General features: G+C 41.5%; 1 protein-coding gene across 1 annotated transcript in view; it reads left to right on the forward strand.

The window, feature by feature from the left end:
- Window positions 1-20,628, forward strand: part of LOC144781939 (cytochrome P450 2G1-like) — a 729,499-nt gene that overhangs the window by 586,542 nt on the left and 122,329 nt on the right. The window contains exon 8 of the mRNA XM_078661027.1: window positions 12,150-12,337. Coding sequence (XP_078517153.1) covers window positions 12,150-12,337 — 188 coding nt within the window. The remainder of the gene's footprint in view (window positions 1-12,149; window positions 12,338-20,628) is intronic.

Consider the following 20,628-nt stretch of genomic DNA (forward strand, 5'->3'; position numbering starts at 1 on the left):
TAGGGAAAGACCAGTGTTCTTAAGGGATAGATTTGAGAATGGATTAATATGGGAACAATTTCAACCTTAAGCAATTCTTTGACTTTACTCATACATTCCTTTACTAGATTTTCAAGACGAGCCAAAAGTGAATAGATTCTGCACTGAATACCTTTTTAGTAGTATTCATACAGCCTGCAGTGAATTTCTTTATCCACGCTGGCTTATTCACAGGATCCTGATAGGCACATCCCTTAGCAAGAGCTTCGTCAACATGCTTGTTCCTACTAGAGGGTGCTGGAGCAGTCAGAGTACAACTATTAGGAAAGAGCCAAGCACACTTGGCTCTTCAAGGCTGCTTTTTACCTCCACTACTACATGTAGGGCCAGGGTTGGGTAAAATGATCATTCCAGATTCCTGCTTGTCAATACTATGAGGGCAATTCATTGTCTCCGATGATTGGGTACAAGGTGGAAGGGAAGAACTCGACTTCGGTGATTGCTCAGCCCGAAGGGATAGCCACCGTTCTGTTAATTCTATTTCTGTACTGAATACCCCCAGTGTCCCATGATGCATCCTAGCTATGGAGGTGGTCTTGGCTGGGTCGTTAGGAAAGGAAGATGGTTGGTTACTATCTAATCGAGAACTATAGGAAAGCGCCCTTTTTGCATTGTTACCCTCTAACGTTTTGCCAGATAACTGATGCAATTTGACTGGGTGTACCTTGGGTCCCTGCTGATCAGGTTTCCAGGGCCTGTGTTCTTTCCCTAACCTGTACCACTGTTTCCACAATTGGCACATTTCTGTACTACCTGTAAGTCCCTTGTGATGGGTACCTATGGTACTAAGGGCATGGTAGTCAGGGAAAGTCCTCTGAGGACTGCAGCATGTATTAGGCCACCCTCAGACACCTCTTACCACAAACGTGCACCATAGCCATTGCAGCCTGTGTGTTTTGGTGCAGCTCAAAGTCCCTGTGTGCATGACTGCCCAGCACTGCATGAGGCCTAGGTAAGTTACCCATAGGGCAGGGTGCAACATACCTTATGTGATGGCCTAGCTGCATGAGCAGCCAGGCCCCTATAATATCTAAGGCCATTCTTAGATATAATAGGTGCTCAGTAAAGCAGCATTGCGTTTATGGTCTGGAAACATGTCAATACGAGTTTCCTAGCACCTTAATGGCTTTACTGAATCCTGGGATGTTTGAATTCAAACATCTCAGAATAATAAACTTATTCCTGATTTCAGTGTCAGATTTATTATCCCATGCATTCTGGAGTCCCTTCTAGAAGGGACCCCTGAACCAAACCAACCGCTGGTGGGTTTCTGACTGATGAACACCAGCCTGCCACCATGAGACAGGTTTCTGGACCCCAGGGGTGTGAGTCTTCGCTTCCATGGTCCAGAAACAAAGCCTTTCCTGGGCGGAGGTGTTCACACCTGCCCCAGGTCAAGAAGGGCCATCTGTACCAGGGAAGTTTCAAAGGCATTGCCGTCTTTGCAACGCAACCCCAGCCTCTCCTGCTAACAGGAGCCAGCCCCTTCCTGTCTTCACCCCCATTTAGGCGGGAAGACAGGTATGAAAATCAGCACAGTCCAGAAGGTGTGCCCACCTCAGGTGGGGGAGGCCAGTTGAAGCCCACTCTTCAGTACCCGCCTTCTTGCAGATGGAGGGAACCCCCCAATTAGGGTTAGGGATTGTGCTCACTCTCCCACGTGTGGTGAGCACACTAAGGGAGTAGTCACCCTAATATCAGCAGCACATTGGCTACCCCAGAAATGCCCCTAAATACGGTATTTAGTGGCACCCCTGAACCCAACTCAGCAGTCCTTAATGACCTAGGAAGATTGGTGAAGAAGATCATGCAGCAGAAGATGATCCATGCGGCCACTTCTTTGGCCCCAGTCCTACTATCTGCACCTTCACTCAAACCCTGCAGCACAACGACTTCCAGCCTGAAGACCAGTGACCTCCAAAAACCCTGAGAGGACTGATCAGCTTTGAAAAAGACCCAAGAGTACTGAAGACAGCGTCGCTGTCTCCAAAAGAACTCAAAGACCCTGCAGAACCATGAATACTCACCTTTCAGACCTAACTCTGCACCCAACCCCCACGGTCCGAATCCAGGAGACTCACCAGTCCAGAAAAGGTTCTCCAGCGGTCCTGAGCCTGAATCCATTGAGGGGAGACATCTTTTAGCCTTTGTGACAATGCCTACAACCTCCGCACCTAGATCCCCCTTGACCACAACGTGCCCGATAATGAGAAACCAGTTGTCCAAACACACCCCTGCATCCCCTGGCCTGTGTCCTGCTGACCAGAACCAATGGTGCCCTGATGTAGCCTGGCATCTCACCTTCCGCCCTTGGCTGTTGGTTCCATCAGAAAGACTTCCTGGTGTGAGCCTGCAGCTTGAAACTGGAACCGACAATCTACTTAGGGTATCAACGGTCGCCCAATGCTTTGCTAGCATTCTGCACCAGACTATCCCTGTGCCACTGGTGATGTGGTTTTGGTGGTGCCCTGGGCCCCCGTTTGTACATATATGAACCCCTGAAGATTGTCCTCCAAGGCTAGTTTATCTGCCCATGAGCAGTCTCCGAATGATGTGCCCCTAGTCTCCATTGACTATCATTGGCACCCCTACACTCTGAACCCGGTTGCGCTGTTGCCACTGGTGGTGCACCTTGAGTGCAGAATTGAATCTTGGGGAACTTTGGTCCTACCCCCAAAAGGAACATAACAAAAGTTGTCTTGCTTACCTGCAATCACTAACTTCTTTTTTTCCCATAGGATTGCAAGGTGTGGCCTTTTTCTAATAAATGTTGAACATGTTGACTCTGCCTTGTATTTCAACAAAGTAATTACAAATGAGTTGTCCTGCTTACTGATGTACTGCAGACCCTACACTGTATTATTAATTTGTTTTGCTTGCACTAAATTAAAAAAGTAACTGAAAAGTAACTAAAAGTAATCTGAAGTAATTACAAGTAGTCTAAGGAGTTTACAACACATTTTCTATATGATAAAATAACGTGTCTGCTTATACAAAACTATTTTTTTTTAAAGTATCACTTAACTGCTACTAAGTAAATCTCGGTTCTAGTAATAAAAATAACAAAACAACACATTGCTATACAAGCAACTGGTCTGAATTCAGTCTGAGTGTGTGACCTCATTTCTTGTCTCAGTATTTACAACAAAAGCTTAACACTACCCTCTGATAAGCCTAACTTTGTCAGCCCAGATATCACTAACGTGAGAGTAAGGTATTATTTACTTTATCCTCTGCTATACCTCTAGGGATCCACTGAACTCTGTGCACACTATACCTTACTTTGTTATAGTATATTCAGAGCCATATTCCCAAAGGAACTGATCAGGTCCCTAATTTAATGTAAGATTAGACATAACAGAATTAGCCATAATTAAAATGGGCTCAGCCCTTTTACTTCTGCAACCACTGCCTGCACTTCACTGATAGAAAACTGATGAATAGTGCTTTCAGGTAGTATGTGCTACCAGGGTTCACAAACAATTAGTCAGGACCCAATCTTTGCTCTATCACATGCCTAGCTGTAGGTTTCACCCAGTGACCACCTACTTTTTGGTAAATTTTCCAAAAGTGAGATAGGTTGGTGCCCATGGTAAGTATATACAATACCAGGGTAAGGAGATCCCAAATTTTGGATTCACGTCGTCGATACAGGAATTAAAATACCATGTTGTTATAGTCTTATTTTCTTTAACTAAATGCAAGTGAAAACAAAGACAGGCGACACACATTCCGCCCAAAAGGCAAGCAGGCCAAGGACTTTTTCAAGGCTGATTGCAAAGGTGAACATAAATATGTCAAGAAAAAAGAAACAAGAGCGCGATGGAGTGTGCCGATGAATATACATAAGGTCACATAAAGTCAGATGTCAGTTGGGGACCCAGAGAGAGTGGAGTATCATACATAAATGCTGCTCTTTGTTTTGGAATTTGCTTGCTTGGTTTTCCCCTGCAGTAAGATTGCTGTGCATTGGCGGAGAAGAATCCCTAGCACCAGCACCTTAGCGTCGATTTGGCAAAACATTTGCTTACATATAATTTCAAACTCCAGACTGGTGTAGAGCAAAGTTAATTATGTATTCTATTTTCCCATTAAAAGCCCTTCAAAGAGGTATAGCTATGCAATCTGGGATGTGCCTGAGGTTTGTATGCTGAACAGTCAATTTTTGAGAAACTTGAGGGGTGTTTGGACAAAATATCGAGGAAAAAATATTGTGTGGACAACATTTTGTGTCAAATATATCGGGGACAAAAATATTGTGAAGCTAAGTTTCTATGGGAAAGCAAATATTTACTATATTACTCAATATCTACATACCTTGAAGATATGTATATCTTCAAGGCACATAGATTTGGAGTTAAGAATAGTTAATATGTACTTATTTCTTTACACTTACCTTCTCAAAGATTTAGCCCTTGATAGTTTTGACACATTATTCTGTTCACACAATATTTTTTCAATTTATATTCTATTAGACATCTACTTGTGGACTAATGATGACTAAATTCTAACTTCAATGTGAGTACCTGAAGGGATTGAGCACTAGCTGGCTTATTGTTTACAAACATTTGTAAAACTATAAAAGCGACTTCAACTCCCCAAAGGCACTGCTATAAAAGCTCGATAAAAAGTTTCAAATGGGAAGTTTTCCCTCTTAGAATAAGTTAGCTCTCCAACCGATTGGTAACTAGCAAGTAACAAAATAATGATTTACAGCTATATATGCGGTCACAGACCATTGATGATACATACATCTCTGAATCACAAACACGAGGGAGAAACCCATTTCATGCACCCTCCTATTTGTTATTCATAAAGGGCGGCAAAAGCCCCTAAGGAGTAGGAACGACTTTTCAAACTTATCAAATGTCTGTTGTACATTGTAAAAACGCATTTTATTATCGCACCCTGTAATTTGGTAAATCACAGGGTATGCTATATTTGCCCAGACCTGTGTGTGCCATTCCTCATTGTGCTGGGCTTCAGCCTTTCCTTAGATTTCAGCCATCCTTCCAGAAATCTTGCCTTACAATCTGAGATCTTCACCTAGATTTCTGGAGAGTTTTTATTCCTTTGAGGCTTTATACCTTCTGCATGGAATTCCTTCATGAAGATACCAGTTCTCTGATCACATATATATGAAATGTGAATCAAACCAGCTACTGGAGGGTGTTGCTCCTACCTCTGTCAATTCAGGTCAAGGTCAAAATCACTTCACCGGTTACAACACCAAACATTTGATCGACTTTGAGCAACAATGGTCCCAATTTGCATAGTGATGGTGCATGACAGCAATAGAATCAAGAAATGCTTGATGTTCACACAGAAAAAGCAGCACTAAAACAAACCGTGGCCGACAGAGCTAATAACCTTCCTGCCGTAATAGCCAATTCTACTTGTTTTTCTGCGGTCCCTACTAAGTTTCAGGGATTTTATGATGACTTTTGCTTCATGACCTGACCTATTTATGACCCTATAAGCTGAGGTGATGTATTTGTAGTTTCTTATCTGGAGCTGCCCTATCTTGGGCCGGGTCCCCGGTGTCTGATGAAGAGCAGTCCTTGAATCATTATACAGCTTTTTAAAACTCTTTTCAAGAAGCTGTTTGAGAGTTTACTGCTGAAGAAACCTTGTAGATTTTTGTCAGGGCAGTTTGATGTATACACTTCTGTGACTTGGTTCCATCAATTGACCCATGAGACCTCCTGATTGAAAGAATTTTAATGAGCCTATTTTGTAATAGTCTCAAGGATGAGATGAAGGACGAGCTCATGCGTTCTCCATGTTCCACAACTTCCTCTGTTTGAATTGATGTCTTTAATAATTGAACAACGTTTGAAAGGGTTAATGACTGAATGAAAGAAACTAACAGGTTCGGAACCGGTTTCACACCTCGTCCTTCCTATTGTTTAATACAGCACACATAGAAAAAGGAAAATGTATATGAGGATTATATTTGTGCTGGAAAGTGTCCCTTCCTGCACATAAACATTCTTGACTACAACACAGGCACCCTTGCACCATGGTGCAAGGGTGTATGCATTGGTGCTAGGCATTCCTGCCTTTCATGCAGCGCAGCAAGGTGGCTTGCTGAGTTGCAGTATGTTAAAAATGTATAAATCTGCCTTTAGGACTCAAAAGGCTGAAATAGTCATTCGTGAATTAAAGAAGATCTACACTCTAGCTCCAGCCCTCAGACATCCAGATCCAAATACAGAGTTTATGGTTTCTACTGATTCTTCCAAAATAGTTGTGGGTGCTGTCCAGTTACTGGTGTAATCTGATGAGATGCTGAAGCATCCTGTGTTCTAATTACCTCATGTTTTAACTTCCTGTGAACCAGTGAACACAATAATGCTGCCTTGGATTTTTAATTGTCAGCCATCAAACATGCATTTATTGAATTCATACATTTGTAAATGGGTACCAGATAGTCTTTTGACGTTAGAATAAGCCATCTAAACTGACAATGTTTACAAAACAATTCTGTGTCAAAATTGTCACCAAGTTCATTGTGCATATTTCTATAACATTTATATAACACTTACATTTCAGATTACCAGAATGGTGCTATTGACGCCTTGTAAAACAGGCATTCCAGAGATTTTAAAGCAAAGTTCTTCGTCTGCCTGATTGAGTGGTTAACTTACTCAATTAAATTCTTCAACGACTCTGAAGTTACTTATAACTTTACACATAAGAAAGAATTGGAAGATATTAAGGGCCAGAGGTACCAGAAAAAGTGTGGGGTGTGCATTACTTTTGTAACACAAACCCCGTGTGACATACTTTCCAATTTAATTCAGGATTTGCTTTGGAATGTTGGACAATGTAACACAAAATAATGCTATGCACTGCTTTCAGCTACTTTGCATGACTTTGGGTCCATGGAGCATTTCATGAGTGGTATGTGGGCATCTCCAATGCAACCACCCATGAGTTCTGTTGCAAATCCCAAAGGGATTTGCAACAAAACGTAATGTCTCTTCAAGGCAGATGCAACAATGAGAGATGTTTTATTGTCTCCAAATCTTTCAAACTTTGCACATTGGCTACATCGTAAAGCACACATGCAAAGTGGGGATTGCATTTAAAGCATTGCTTCTGTTTTAGAAGGATCGTCTTCCAGTATAAAACCTATGCTTAACAGGGCGCACACACCCTTGGACTATGATGCTAGGGTGTGGGCATTGGTGCTTGCAGCCTAAAGTCCACAAGCATAGACAAAGAGTAAAACAGAGCCTTATCTTAGTAAATATGTTGCACTTCTCATCTCTCTTACTTTCGCGCAGCACAGTAACTTTGGTTGCTGCACTGCTGTGCTTTAAAAGTTGGCAAAACTGGGCCAAAGTGTAAAACTCCTTTCCTGCATCATAATGATCTATATTTAGCCAGCACACCTGGTTAATTTCAATTAAAGATTTGCAAAACGAAGTTACTCAGATGTCCAATAACTTAGTTAAATCCATTCTTGAACCTGACCTGCTTTCTCTTTGGTGGCAATCTATTCATGTGGATGTAGAGGACTATGGGGGTAATTATGATGGTGGAGGGTCTGCCAGCCATGTTGTGGGAGGCTCTCAGCCATCCGATGAAGATCCTCCGCCTGCCAAATTTGGATGGCGGGGAGAATCGTTCAGCGACCATGGCGGGCACATAGACCGGCCACTACGGATCCGCCACAAGCAATTATTCTGATTGCCTGGCAGATCGTCCAGATTGCATAAAATGGTGGTGGTGCCTAGGAGGCACCATCCGCCAGATTTCGATGCTGGCTGAGGCCAGCCTTTCTCTGGTGTGTAAACACCATTGAAAGGCTGGCAGAGAATGTATTTGGGGGTCTGTTGTGGGGCTCCCCTTGTGTAAGGGGGTACTACATAGTGGGGGTAACCATGTTATCCCCTTACATTTCACTGCACTAGGTGGCAGGCATGGTTCCTTACACGTAGTGCAGTGAAAAGCACGGCATGCATGTTTAGCATTGCGGCGCATGCTGCAGCCAGCAGCACCCACTACAACGTTAACCATGCACGATGTGACCGCCACGGTGGTGGTTGCATCGTAATCTGACATGTGCGATCGCCGCGTTGCAGATGGGCGGTCCCAGGCACCCGCCATCTTAATGACCCCTAATTTTCGGCTTGTCCCATTCATGCCCAGGAAATGGTGACTCACGAGAAATCCTTTTCATATTCAGAACATCTTACCAATGTTCCTCAGCCATGGCATATTATTTCCATGGACTTTATTACTAATCTAAAGCCTTCCAAGAGATATCAGGGGACCTGGTTTACTGGAGATATTTTTTCTAAAATGCTGACTTTTCACCCTCTCTGTCCATTTCTTCTGCTTCTCCAGTGGTCATGACAGTTCTTTATTGATATTTTTAATCTCTATGGATTTCCTAATACCATCATTTCAGATAAGAACTCTCACTATATTACTCGATTATGGAAGGCTCTTTGTTGCCCCGGCATATGACAAGTCTTTTCATCAGCTTTCCATGCGCATACTGAAGGACAGACAGAGAGGGCAAATCATTGTCTGGAACAAAATGTTTGGCTCCACAGTAAGGCTGTGCAATACAACTCTCTAAATATTTACCCTTGGAGCAATTTGGTTATAATAATGTTGTATATTGTAAAACTAAGGTGTCACCATTTTTCTTTCTTTAAGGATTCTATCCCCAAACCTTTCCTTCTCCAACCTGGCTGAGTCCCTTAGTTATGACGGCTTCCAAGTTCTGGGAATAATTACAAAAACAAAGACAATTAGGTTTTAAAAATCTGTGACAAGCCACGCGGTCTATTCAGGCCAGAACCTACTCTACTGTACACCCAAAACTATATTTGCTCCTTAATACAATATCTGGTTACCTTATTATTTCTTGCCTACTCAGAAGTTTCCTGTTAATTTAAGACTGTGATTCTCTGGTCCATTCGCTATCATCAAGAAAATGAATCAAGTTTTATTCAGTCTACAGATACCCATATCTTGGCAGTTTCATTCAACCATCCGTATTTCATAATTTAAGGTGTAAATTACAGATCCTTCTTATTTTCTCTCATCTCCTTATCCTTTTGTTGTTTGTGAGAAATGGGATTTCTGTTTAGCAGAGGTATGCACCCTGTCCATGCAGGAACCACAATCCTAGTCAGAGTAAGTCAAATACACACCATAAATTAACTTGTGCTCATCCTCAGGTAGCTTGGCACAGAGCAGGTAGGTGTAACTTAAGAGACAAATGGTAAACTATTTGTGCAACACTTCAAACAGTAACACAGTGAAAACACCACAAGAAGACTCCACAGCAGTTTTTAAAAAGTAGCTTGAATTTTTACAAACAAATCAAGAAGGAAATGACAAAAATCCACAAAGTGTACCTGGAGTTATGAATTTTTAAAGACTAAATGAAAATATAGTGCTTAAAAGCTTAAAGCATCCACTGGGGACATCTTGTCACACTAGACCTGGGTAAAACCAAAAGTTCAGACTGACCGTGATGGTTTGATGGGAAGATAGAGGGACCAGCCTTTGCCTGCTGATAATTATCATAAGTACCTGGGATGTGTTGTCAGCAGAGTTAAGATGCAAGAAACAAAGAGGGGATGCATCGCTGTCAAACTGCTGGATTAAAGGCGATGCTTCATTGTTGAATCACTCAATAGAAGGTGATGCATCAGCGCCGAGCATCAAAAAGTTGGAGATGCAAGACCCATAGTCCGTGCAGCAGCTGCACAGCATCAGTGTAGAGTGAGATACACAGGTTCCGATTGGCGCAAAGTCGTTGATGCATAGATTTTAGCAGTTACAGCACTTTATACAAACTTAGAGAGGGTCCAGAACTGGATTGGCACAACTTGGCGGGGTAAGACTTGCAGCAAGCAAATTTCAGGTCCTGTTGCAGGGTGATGAGAAATTGTTAATGTCCTTGGTACTTAGATTAGGGGCAAACCAGCATTCCCTTGGAGTCACTCTGGGTTCAAGTGAGATGGTCCAGTCCTTCCTCAGCAGGGCAGAAGGTACCAGGCAGCAGGGCAGCACAGCAGAAAAGCAGTTCTTTCAGAGCTGCAGTCCAGCAGAGCTGCAATCCTTGTAGTAGCACAAAAGTCCTTTTTCCTGGTAAAGTTCTCCACAGGTCGCGTTGTGTCTGATTTGGTGGGGTCAAAGAACCAGTACTTATTGTTAGCTATGCCTTTGATATGGGATTGACTTCAAAGGAGGACAAAGAGTACCTGTCTCCCAGCTCTGGCTCCAGACTCACTACAGGGGCATATGCAACCCCTTGTGTGTGGACAAGATAAACCCTATTCAGGTGTAAGTGTCAGCTCCTCCCTCCCATTCTGCCCAGGATGACCCATCAAGATGCGGATGGCCACTCAGTCATACCTAAGCTCCCTTTCTGTGTGGCTGTCTGGAGGGAATTCACAAAGTCCAGCTGTCACCCTCCCCAGACATGTATTGGAGACAGGCTGCAGGCACACAGGCCAAGAGCAGAAAATGGTTTGGCGCCTGCAGCATGGATTGTGGGTCACGTAATTAGGTGTAAATGGTAGTTGATCTTTGTGTATTCCTCACAAGCAGTATCATAAAAGGGAACTAGGTATGGGTAGGCTGGGCGGTGTTTAGCTGTCACCTACCACACTTGCTCTTCAATAGGGCTGCCTCCTGCACTCAAAAAGATCTTCACACTTGCTTATTATCAACCCAGACATCTTGGAGTCCGGTCATGAATAGGAAGGAACTTCCAGAACCAGAGGTGTGGAGAAGTCTAGGAGTTTCTTCCACTTCAAATTTGGCACCAGGTGTGACCCTGAGACTAACTCTTCAATACAAATCTCGACATGTGTAACACTACAGAAAGACTACTTTGTACTCCAGAGAACAGCCCTACTGCTTGAGGTCTGCCTTATTTCTCAGAGGACTGCCCTGTTGCTTAAGACCTGCCTTGTTTCTCAGAAGTCTGCCCTGCTGTTACTAGGGGACAGCTCTGCTGCTTGAAGCCTACCTCGTTCTTTAAAGGATCGTCCTGCTGCTGCAGGTCTGCCTTGCTGCTTGCAGGAAAGAGAACCATCTCCATGAACGCAGGACTACCAAAGTAACTCCAAGGGTCAGTTGTTTGACCTCCTGTTCTGAGTTACAAGAACACATGCTCCTGAGGCCTCCCTACACCTTGCTTAGCTGGCCTGGTGCAACAGACCCTGACTGAACCTGCAACTGGACTTGCCTGAACCCTGCTAGACTCATTTGGAGTTAGTTCATGATCCCTAAGAGGTGCCTCTCAAGGTTTTGGACCGTTGGCTGGCATCAGTTGAGCCTCTGTTGTGAAATACTATACTTTTGAATTGTGTGCGCCGAACTTTGAGATGGAAACTTTTTCAGCATGATTGACCTAGTCCCTGTTTCAGGCCCGCATTCCATTGCGGTTGGCTTGAATTTGCGACTTTGTACTGGTCTAGTGCAGCCAGATGCCCATAGTGATTTCATAAACCATTAAAATTGCATTTCTCCGGCTTGTGTTTTCCCTACATTACCAATTCTATTCTGCATACATATTATTAACATTGCCTCTAAGTTAAGCCTGACTGCTATTGTGTAAAGCTACCAGAGAGTTAAACACAGGTTATTTTAGAGAACTTTGTGGTTCACCATGTCAAGGATTGTGGTTTTTTCTTAATTAGGGTTTCTCCCTCCCCCAAACAATAACCCTATTTCTCACAGGAAACATTTCATTCTAGCTATCTCTTATATAATAGTTGATGTGATGTAGCTGCATAAGTAAAAAACATTGCATGGGCAGGGATGCCTTGTGTGCTTGTGTTGTTATGTCTGCCAAATAGCTTTTATCACAAAAAACTGGTTAACTGATTGGCTACATGTACAATGGGGAGTTGGATCCTGTGTAGAGTTAAGCTTATATTGAGGAATGCGAACAATAGTAAAATTGTGGGACTATTCCAGGTAAGATAACGAAAGTTCACCAGATGCACAACTATGATTCAAAGGTAATTGACTTTTCAGCCAATTTAACATCAACTTAAATTTGATAAAGTGTATTATCACTTAATGTATTCACTTCAAACTCAATTTGATCCTTTTTGTTGTGACAGAAAAGGTGCAGGACGAAATTGACCAGGTGATTGGCAGACATCGTCAAAGTTCTATTGAAGACAGGAATAAAATGCCATACACTGATGCCGTCATTCATGAGATCCAAAGATATAGTAACATCCTCCCATTTGGAGCTCCCCATTCTGTGACCTGTAACACACAGTTCCGAGGTTACAACATCCCAAAAGTAAGTGAGCATTGACCAGAAAGACATATTTGGTAGGAAACAAATATTCAGAAAGTCTTGTTCCACAGTTGAATTATAATGTGGTGACTGGTGAGGTGAGGTAACATATGAGGCAGAAGTACCCAAAGAGCAGTAGCGTAACAAAATTCCAGCAGCTCCCACAGTGCAGGGGGCCCTGAGCCCCAGGGATCCCCTTAGCAAAAGTGGTAGTTGTGAGCTGGGAAGGGGGCACTCTATGTACTTTGCAGGGCCCCCCCTCCAGTTTTGCTACGCCATTGCCAAAGAGGTATGGATATTTTCTCCTTATGTTCTGGCCATTGGAGGAAAAACTAAGACATTGCCACATCATTGGCTTGTCATACGTATACAAGGAAACGCAGAAAAAAGAGGTTGGTGAGTAAGAGCAAATGCACTTGTCATCATAAGTAGCCATTTGCGATTTGGACACCCTTCTTCCATATTACAGAAGTATATTCAGTCATTCATGAGGTTTATAATGGAAAATGTAATCATTTATTTATTTACACTTGGTGCGATAGCATTTTCATGGCAAAATTTTTAAATGACTAGACTTATGGGCTGATTTACAGTTCAGCGTGCAGATTTTACTCCATCAAGACAACTGTGTAAAATACTCAATCACCCCAAGGCCGCACTCCAAATTTACAGATGTCCACTAGCCCAGAGGGCATCCCTGATTATTGACAGGAACATCCATCACTTACTTCTGATTTCACTATGCATTTTTCTCTTTGCCTTCTCTATACCCTAGGCTTTAGTGACGTCAATTATTATGTCATCAGGGTAAATGTCTTTTGGCAAATTTTTGGGAAATTCAGAATCAAAAATAATATTATCATATGATGTCACATTATGTGGTTTCATTGAGGTCAAAAGAGTATGTGAGGTTCTCTACCCCAGGCGTTTTAGTGAATCAACATTCATAAAACGTAGACAAACCTGGCACTTGTGCTCATTTGATCGGATGTCCGAAGTGATCGATTGGTTCTGCTTCTAAGAAGTCTGTTATTTTCCACTAGGGCATGGGTGGTAAGCGATAGCACAGGTGATTAGTGCTATTCCTTTATCCCTTAAAATTTCTTTTTGGTCTTTGCCATTTTCTTTGTGAGAATTTTAGTGAAGGCACAAACTGATTGTTTGCTGCTGTTTCTAGATAGCTTATTATTATATTTGAAGTCTCCGAGCATCTGCTAAATTGTTGACGGTGAAAAGGTGGTACTGGTAGTCAGTGAGAGTCTTTTTCCTTTCTCCCCATTCAAATATTTAGTGTTTTTTTGTGGATTAGGTGCTTATACGCATATCAGTGACAGTCCGGAGTCATCAATTGTTTCTGTCTTAGTATATTTTAGTTTGTTTCCATGAAGTCATCAACGTTCCACATTCTTTGGTTGCTTGAGTTAAAAGGGAAATTAGTGTTGTGTTAATTTGTCTCAATCCTGAAGATCATATGGGAGGTCATATTGTTGTTTTCCGAAATGGGTGGCATGTTCTGCAAGGGGGATTGAAGTGGATTAGGATTTGAGGTGATAGCCGAAGATTGGACTTCCAGGGGTTTTTCTTGGGATCTTTTGAACAGGAGATTCTTGAGACAGAGGTTGTTGGTGAGTACCAGACACAATAGTCTGTCTGGTGCAAAGTGATGTTTGAGCTCAGGTACATGTTTGTTCTTGTGTCAATGCAGAAGATTACTGGCCTCAACTAGGCCAAAGGCAGGAGTTCATGATGACCCCAAAGGACTAGGGTTGTATAAATGGAACAGGTTAGTCCCACTGAAGATTTACCTTCTCAAAGTTAGTGCAAAGCATTCTGAAGAGAGAATGCTTTGCGCTGATTGGAAACACAAGGTGGAGTTGTATGCTCCAAGAGCAGGTCAAACATTTTGGATGGTCGTGGCTGAAGTGGGAAGAGTTGGTTGTCACTGGAGCTTCACACTGGTTGATGGTCATGGACAGTTTATCATATTGCAGATATCTTGTTGGCAGCAGTTGCAGATGGTTGTTGTTTGTGAGAAGAGCAGGTCCCACTAGAGCTTCGTGTTGACGGTTGTTGTAATGGTCAATTCCTAGCTAGAAGAGCTCACTTCGCAGTTGTAAGGACCCCACAAGTCTGTATATTCAACTTTTCATCAGAAGCACCTCTTCTGAGTTCTGAGAGCCAACATGTTTCTGGGGAGGCGGTTCTTGGGAGCTTGCTGCCTATCTCTCCTTCACAAGCTGGAGAGGCCCTTTGTTGGGGTGACTATCCCGAATGGGATTGAACCCTACTGTTCTTTTGGAATTTCCCTGTAAGCAAACTAACAAGCATTACAAGAGGATGTCCTCACTTATGCCTCGAGGGCTCTGACAATCCCTTAATCATGCCTTCGAGGGTTTATTTGTTTGTAATTCTTTTTACTTCGGAGAATTCGACAAAAACAATATCGACAAGGTTAACATTGTACATATTAATATAAGTATCTAAATTGTACAATTGATTGCAATTAAGAACAGATGGAGGTAAAAATATTACCTTCTAAAATAGCAATAAAAATACCATAGTCTATCTTCATTTGCTATTGCACATTCCACCATGATTTACCAGTTTTCTAAGAATAATTGTTTTGTATTATATATAGACTCATTTCACCCCCCAAAAATATCATAAGAACTCCCATATTGATTTATACTTGGGGTAGGATCCTGACCTTAAAGCACATCTTTTTTCAGGGTCCAGAACTCAACTCATTTTGTTCAACCATTGCTGGAAAGGTATATTCTTTCATTCACGCCAATTTTGCAATATCAGAGACCTGGCTTTTAAAGCAATAATAAATGAGTGTTTCTCCTATAAAAAGACAGTTGTTATATTAGGAGAATATCCTATAACAACAGTGTTAATGTCTATAACTGCCCTAGGATCTAAATTGTGAGTACAGTATTTCTATATATCATCCCAGAACTGTTTTATTTTTGGGTAGTCCCAGACAATATGAGTCCAGCTCCCCCACCTCCCACTGAACATAGAAAACATATATCTGGAATCTGGAGGTATATTTTATGCAAGAATGCTGGAGTTCAATAGAGTAGCCATTTGGCATAAAATTGCATTCTTCTAAGGGTGGCCCCTTTTAAATATGAACCTGTTAATCTTATTCCAGGCCCCTATCTGGAGATGAAGATTATCTTTGGTTAACCATTGATCCCGAGCCTTCTCAAACGTTTTGTCAATAATATTCTTTCTAAGAATGGATATCCAACCACTAACAGTTCTACATGTAGTTGTTGCAATCAGCTCATCTTAGAGATCTAGCTTTGCTACAAGCATAGCAGGGCCTACACCTTTTATGAAATGTCTGAGCTGAATAAAAGACCATTGCAATATTGCTTTGAAATACCTAATACTAGATTCAATCTGGGTCCAGTTTTTACAGACAACTGAATTTCTAAAGTAACACAGAGGAATAATCATTTGCTTCCCATTTCTGTATAATGTTTTTCTCTAATAGATGTTTATCCCATACATCTATATTCACAAAACACTTGGAGCCATTATTCAGGGGAATGTTAAAGTGCTTACACATTTGCACCTTTTGTTTAAATAACCATTGTAATACCTTATAGCATACATTCTTTGGGAATTTTTACAAGTCTTAAAAAGTATACCATTTCTTACTCTTGGCTAAAACGTGTCATAAAAGAATTGTGTATGTTAGATGATCCAGAACTTCTACACAATTTATGTTAATTTTTTCAATAAATGGTGTATAGTTCAGTACATATAAATCATTCACTATCTCCGACACATGAATACCTAGATAACGGTTTGGTCTTGAATTAATTAGGTGGTGGAATTCAGGCAGTAAATTGTCTAGTGCACAGTTATATAATACAATTTTGGTCTTTGACTTATTTATTTTGTAACCGCCTAGTTCTTGAAATTTTATCCTCAGGCTAGAGAAAGAGAACTATATCATAAACATAACGTTTTATATTAGACATCCCATTTATTGGCACAATTTCAATTTTATTAGTTCTAATAGCTATTGCCAAAGGCTATTGCCAATGGTGTTATGAATCTATGAACAAGGCAAAGAGTGTAGGCGAAAGAGGATAACCCTGTTGGGTGCCCCTGTTTTCTTTACATTAGCTGATATTTCTAGAGTTACTAATGACCTGCAGTGTGGCACCCTCATATAAGTGTAATATTATCTGGATAAAAATTTTCAGAAAACCAAAGCCGTCAAGCATGGTAAAAAGAGTTTCCCAGGATTCAAAATGAAATCAGCATCTAAAAACGTTACCTGTGTGGGTACTTTATTTTGTGTTATATAATCGAAGGCTTCTATTAAATAAATTGCATTAAAAAAGCTGCCTACCTTCCACAAACCCACATTGATATGACTGAATAATCATCCAATAATAGCGTTCATCCAATTTGTAAAGAATTTAGTGCAAATCTTATAGTCTGCATTTAGGAGACTAATTGGCCTGTAGGAGTTAATATCTTCCTTATTTTTTCTTTCTTTAAAAAGCGAACTACTACAGCTGTCTGAAAAGATGGTGGGAGCACACTTCCTTCCAATATATAATTCGCGAGTTACAAAATGTCTATATGTAAATTTTTTATGTCGTTCTGCTAGAATACCATCTTCACCTGTCATGCACCGTTGGATAAATATTTCACCACTCTATCTATCTCTTCAATTAAGAATTTAGGGGCATATTAGCAAGAACCTCGTTAATATTATCGCTGTTTTAGCGGCAGGAAACTGCCACTAAAATGACAATAATGAGCTTGCTAATATGCGTTATAGAATTCCAATAGAAGCCCAGGTTAGATGTGCAGGACATCTAACCTGGTCTTCTATTGGAATTCTCTAAAGCATATCAGCAAGTCCATTATCTCTGTTTTAGCGGCAGTTTCCTAGGCGATAATTTGAACGAGGTTCTTGCTAATATGCCTCTCAGTTACTAACTTCTGAGTTTAGCCATTTGTCAACCGTGTAATTGGGAGGTTATCTAAAAACTTTTTAAGAAGGCTAGTATCTACCTACTGCTGTGTGTTATATATTGTCTTATTTTGTTGTTTAAATGCCCGCTGTATATCAAGTGATTCTATTAAGTGAACTTTAGTGTATGCATTGACTAAGGATGTAATCCTATTGCTGGCTAGTCTTTCTATAGACTGCCAGGCTAATAGCCTGCCCGTATGCTCACTGTCTTCATAAACTTTTTGAAGATATGCAGTATTTGAAATGTACCCTTATGCATAATAGTATTCTTGAATGACAGCTTTTTCCTGATTAAATAATGCTTTTTTCACAGAATTTTTGATTGCATGAGTGCTATGCTTACCTGATGTAGTCCGGCCTTCAATTCCAACCTTTGTAAAGATGCTACCTTGCTTTCTTGTACCCCTTTGGTTGAGATATATCCACACATTGTTGCCTTAAAGGCCTCCCAAACGTTCTCTGTTCGAGAGGATGTAAGATCTCATCTCTCTAACTTAATTCCTGTCACTTCCATTTTACCATGCATGGTCAGGCCCGGACTGGCCATAGCGGGCACCGGGCAATCCCTCGGTGCGCCGCACGGGTGGGGGCCGGTTTTGGGCCGGTTTTGCAAAATTGGCCCTGTACCAAAGTCGACCGAACCCCCCCTCCTCGAATGGGGAAGGGGGCTGGCCGAGCCCTTTGCCGGGGCCGGTTGTGGTTCACAGTCCGGCCCTGTGCATGGTCTTAGAAGTCACCTGACCTGGACTGTTAATTAGACCCTGTTTCAACTCTATGATGGGGATGGGTATCTCAAATATTGGTGCATATATTGTGGCTATAGTGTGCCTAGTTATATTCAAAATGCCCTTCATAAGCACCCACCTGCCCTCTAAAATTTGTCTGTGTGAATGTTACTTGAAAGGGTAGTTGTTTTTTTATATATATCCCAACATCCCTGTGGGCAGAGCTAAAATTTGACAAGTAGTGAAAGCCAAACCCATTGCCTAAAAATGTAACTTATACCATTTTTTATGCATAAAAGATGTTTCCTGTAAGAACACAATATGCATGCAGTGCCCTCTCACCTATATATCTGTTGGTTGAGCGTTGATTGTTAAGACCATTAGAATTCAATGATAATACCTTTAAAGCTTCTTTATGCATTGTGCTTTATAAGGATGCAGCATATAAACCGATATTTCACATGGTGCAAATAAAGTGATTCGTGCATTAAGCAACTTGTATTTACCTAGAAAGAGTGCATAATGTATTGTCAAGAAAGAAAGTGACGTCCTATTTTTACCACATGAGAAATGCAACGTATATTGCCAAAAAACAAGGTGACCCATGTTTTAAGATGAGTTCTTCAATATAGCTGATTGTATCCTATTTTCTCCTCATAAGAGGTGCATCATACATTAGCAAAAAGAAAAGATAACATATGAATTAATATAATTTCTCACTAGTAGCCGATTACGTCCTATTTCTACCAGAAAGAAATGCATGAGATAAAGTAAAGATGACACATATGCATGCCTACCTAGTTCCCTTTGTAGGGAAAAAATGTAAGTATCTTCTGCCTAAGCTGCCTGTTTATCCAGTTATGTCTGGCCAAAATATTGCGTGAATTTTCTTTTATCATAAGGCCGAGCTGTCTTTTGCTATGCTGTCTCTCTGTCCTGCTTTGATGTCTCTTTTTTATCATAGTAACAGTGGTTCTCATCCCAGTTAATCTGGCCTTTATTCAGCTCAACCAATTTTCCAGAATTAGAAAATGTTTACCTGTACGTGAACCCTCCATTTTTTCCCATGCTTCACCAACACCCCCCCAAATTACCTGTGCCCCCACAGGAAGGATTGGCCATGCTTCCCTCCGCTACCCCAACACTGATCTAGATGCCATTGTGTTGCATCACATCTGCGTTCAATCTCGCGCCCTCCCAGAGATTCTGGAGCCCCCCTGGCCAACCAACTACCCAACATAATGCATAGTATTATTTCTTCTTTGAAATCTAAAACAACTAGCGACTTGAGATTCTAATTAGACATTTTCATAAGTAGTGTCTGAGCCTCCCAAACCACAGAAAATAGAAAATATTGACTGTTTGCTAAGACCCTCAATTTAGCTTGCTGGACTATAGATGTCTGTGAGCCTTTGGCCTTATGTAAATCAATCATTTTCAAGAATTCTTTACATTCCTGGGATGTAGCTATAGACATATTAGAGACATTTTAAATTGAGGTATTTCTGAAGTTAAGAGAGTTCTCTTAGCTATAGCCAAGCTTAAGATATGATCTTTAATGTGATGGTCTGCAAAAGTTCAGAAGTATTGTAAGAGGGTATTTTGCATTTGCGTCTCTTTGAGCCGGGACCCTAAGAGCTCTCGGAATCGTCAGATCACACTTCAATTCTGGCATAGCTTTCTTCAGTAGAGACTCAGATCATTTCAGTAGTTGAGTATCTTAACTTCCGTCCGGGATGCCCTCCAGTCAGAGGTTGGAATGTCTGTTGTAGTTCTCTAAATACTGCAGCTTGTTCTCGATCTGATTTTTACTTTTTTTAAGTTGGATGATCTCTTGCTGCATACCAGTCACCTTGTATCCCAGATACGAGACACAGTTTTTGGCCTCTTTCAACCTCAATGGGACAATGGACATACTTTCCTCCAATCTTGTCATTCATGAAGCATTCCTATCTATTGTGCTTGCGATTGTTTCAAGTCTCTAATTTCTCGGAGTGTGGTGGGTACGGTGCTTTTAATCATTCTCCCCTGTCCTCTGTCTCCTCTGACTCATGTATTAGATTTTTCTCCTCTAGCCTCACACTTATTCCTGATAGGGGGATGCATGATCCCCTTTACTAACTCCATGCTTCGAGAAAATAGTGGCTGTGGGTAGGTTAGTTTGTTTTGTGGGTGGGCTTAGAGGAGGGCTAGTTTTTCTGGTGGTTGCAGCTGATTGATCCTGGACCTGCACCAGGGACTGCGCCTAAGCCTGGAGTGCTGTTTTCTGCATGGTTTGTTCTGTTTAGTCTTGCGGCCAACTGAAAGGTTCTAGATTTAAGGATGTATCTGATATCTGCAGTTCTGATATTTCTCCTGAACATGCTGACTCCAGCCCCTTCTTGTCCCCCATATGGCTATTATTATCCATATCTGCATGTTTCTCCGCTTCCAGAACAGCGTTCGCTTTCAACTCCATTCTTTGTTGTGCGCTACGTTGGACCCTGCGTTTCAATTTGGGAGCTGGGAATGGAGTAGCCTAATTTTGTATTGTGGATTTAGCTCTGTCTGCCTTG

This window comes from Lissotriton helveticus, chromosome 9 (genome assembly GCF_964261635.1).
Source record: "Lissotriton helveticus chromosome 9, aLisHel1.1, whole genome shotgun sequence".
Lineage (NCBI taxonomy): Eukaryota > Metazoa > Chordata > Amphibia > Caudata > Salamandridae > Lissotriton > Lissotriton helveticus.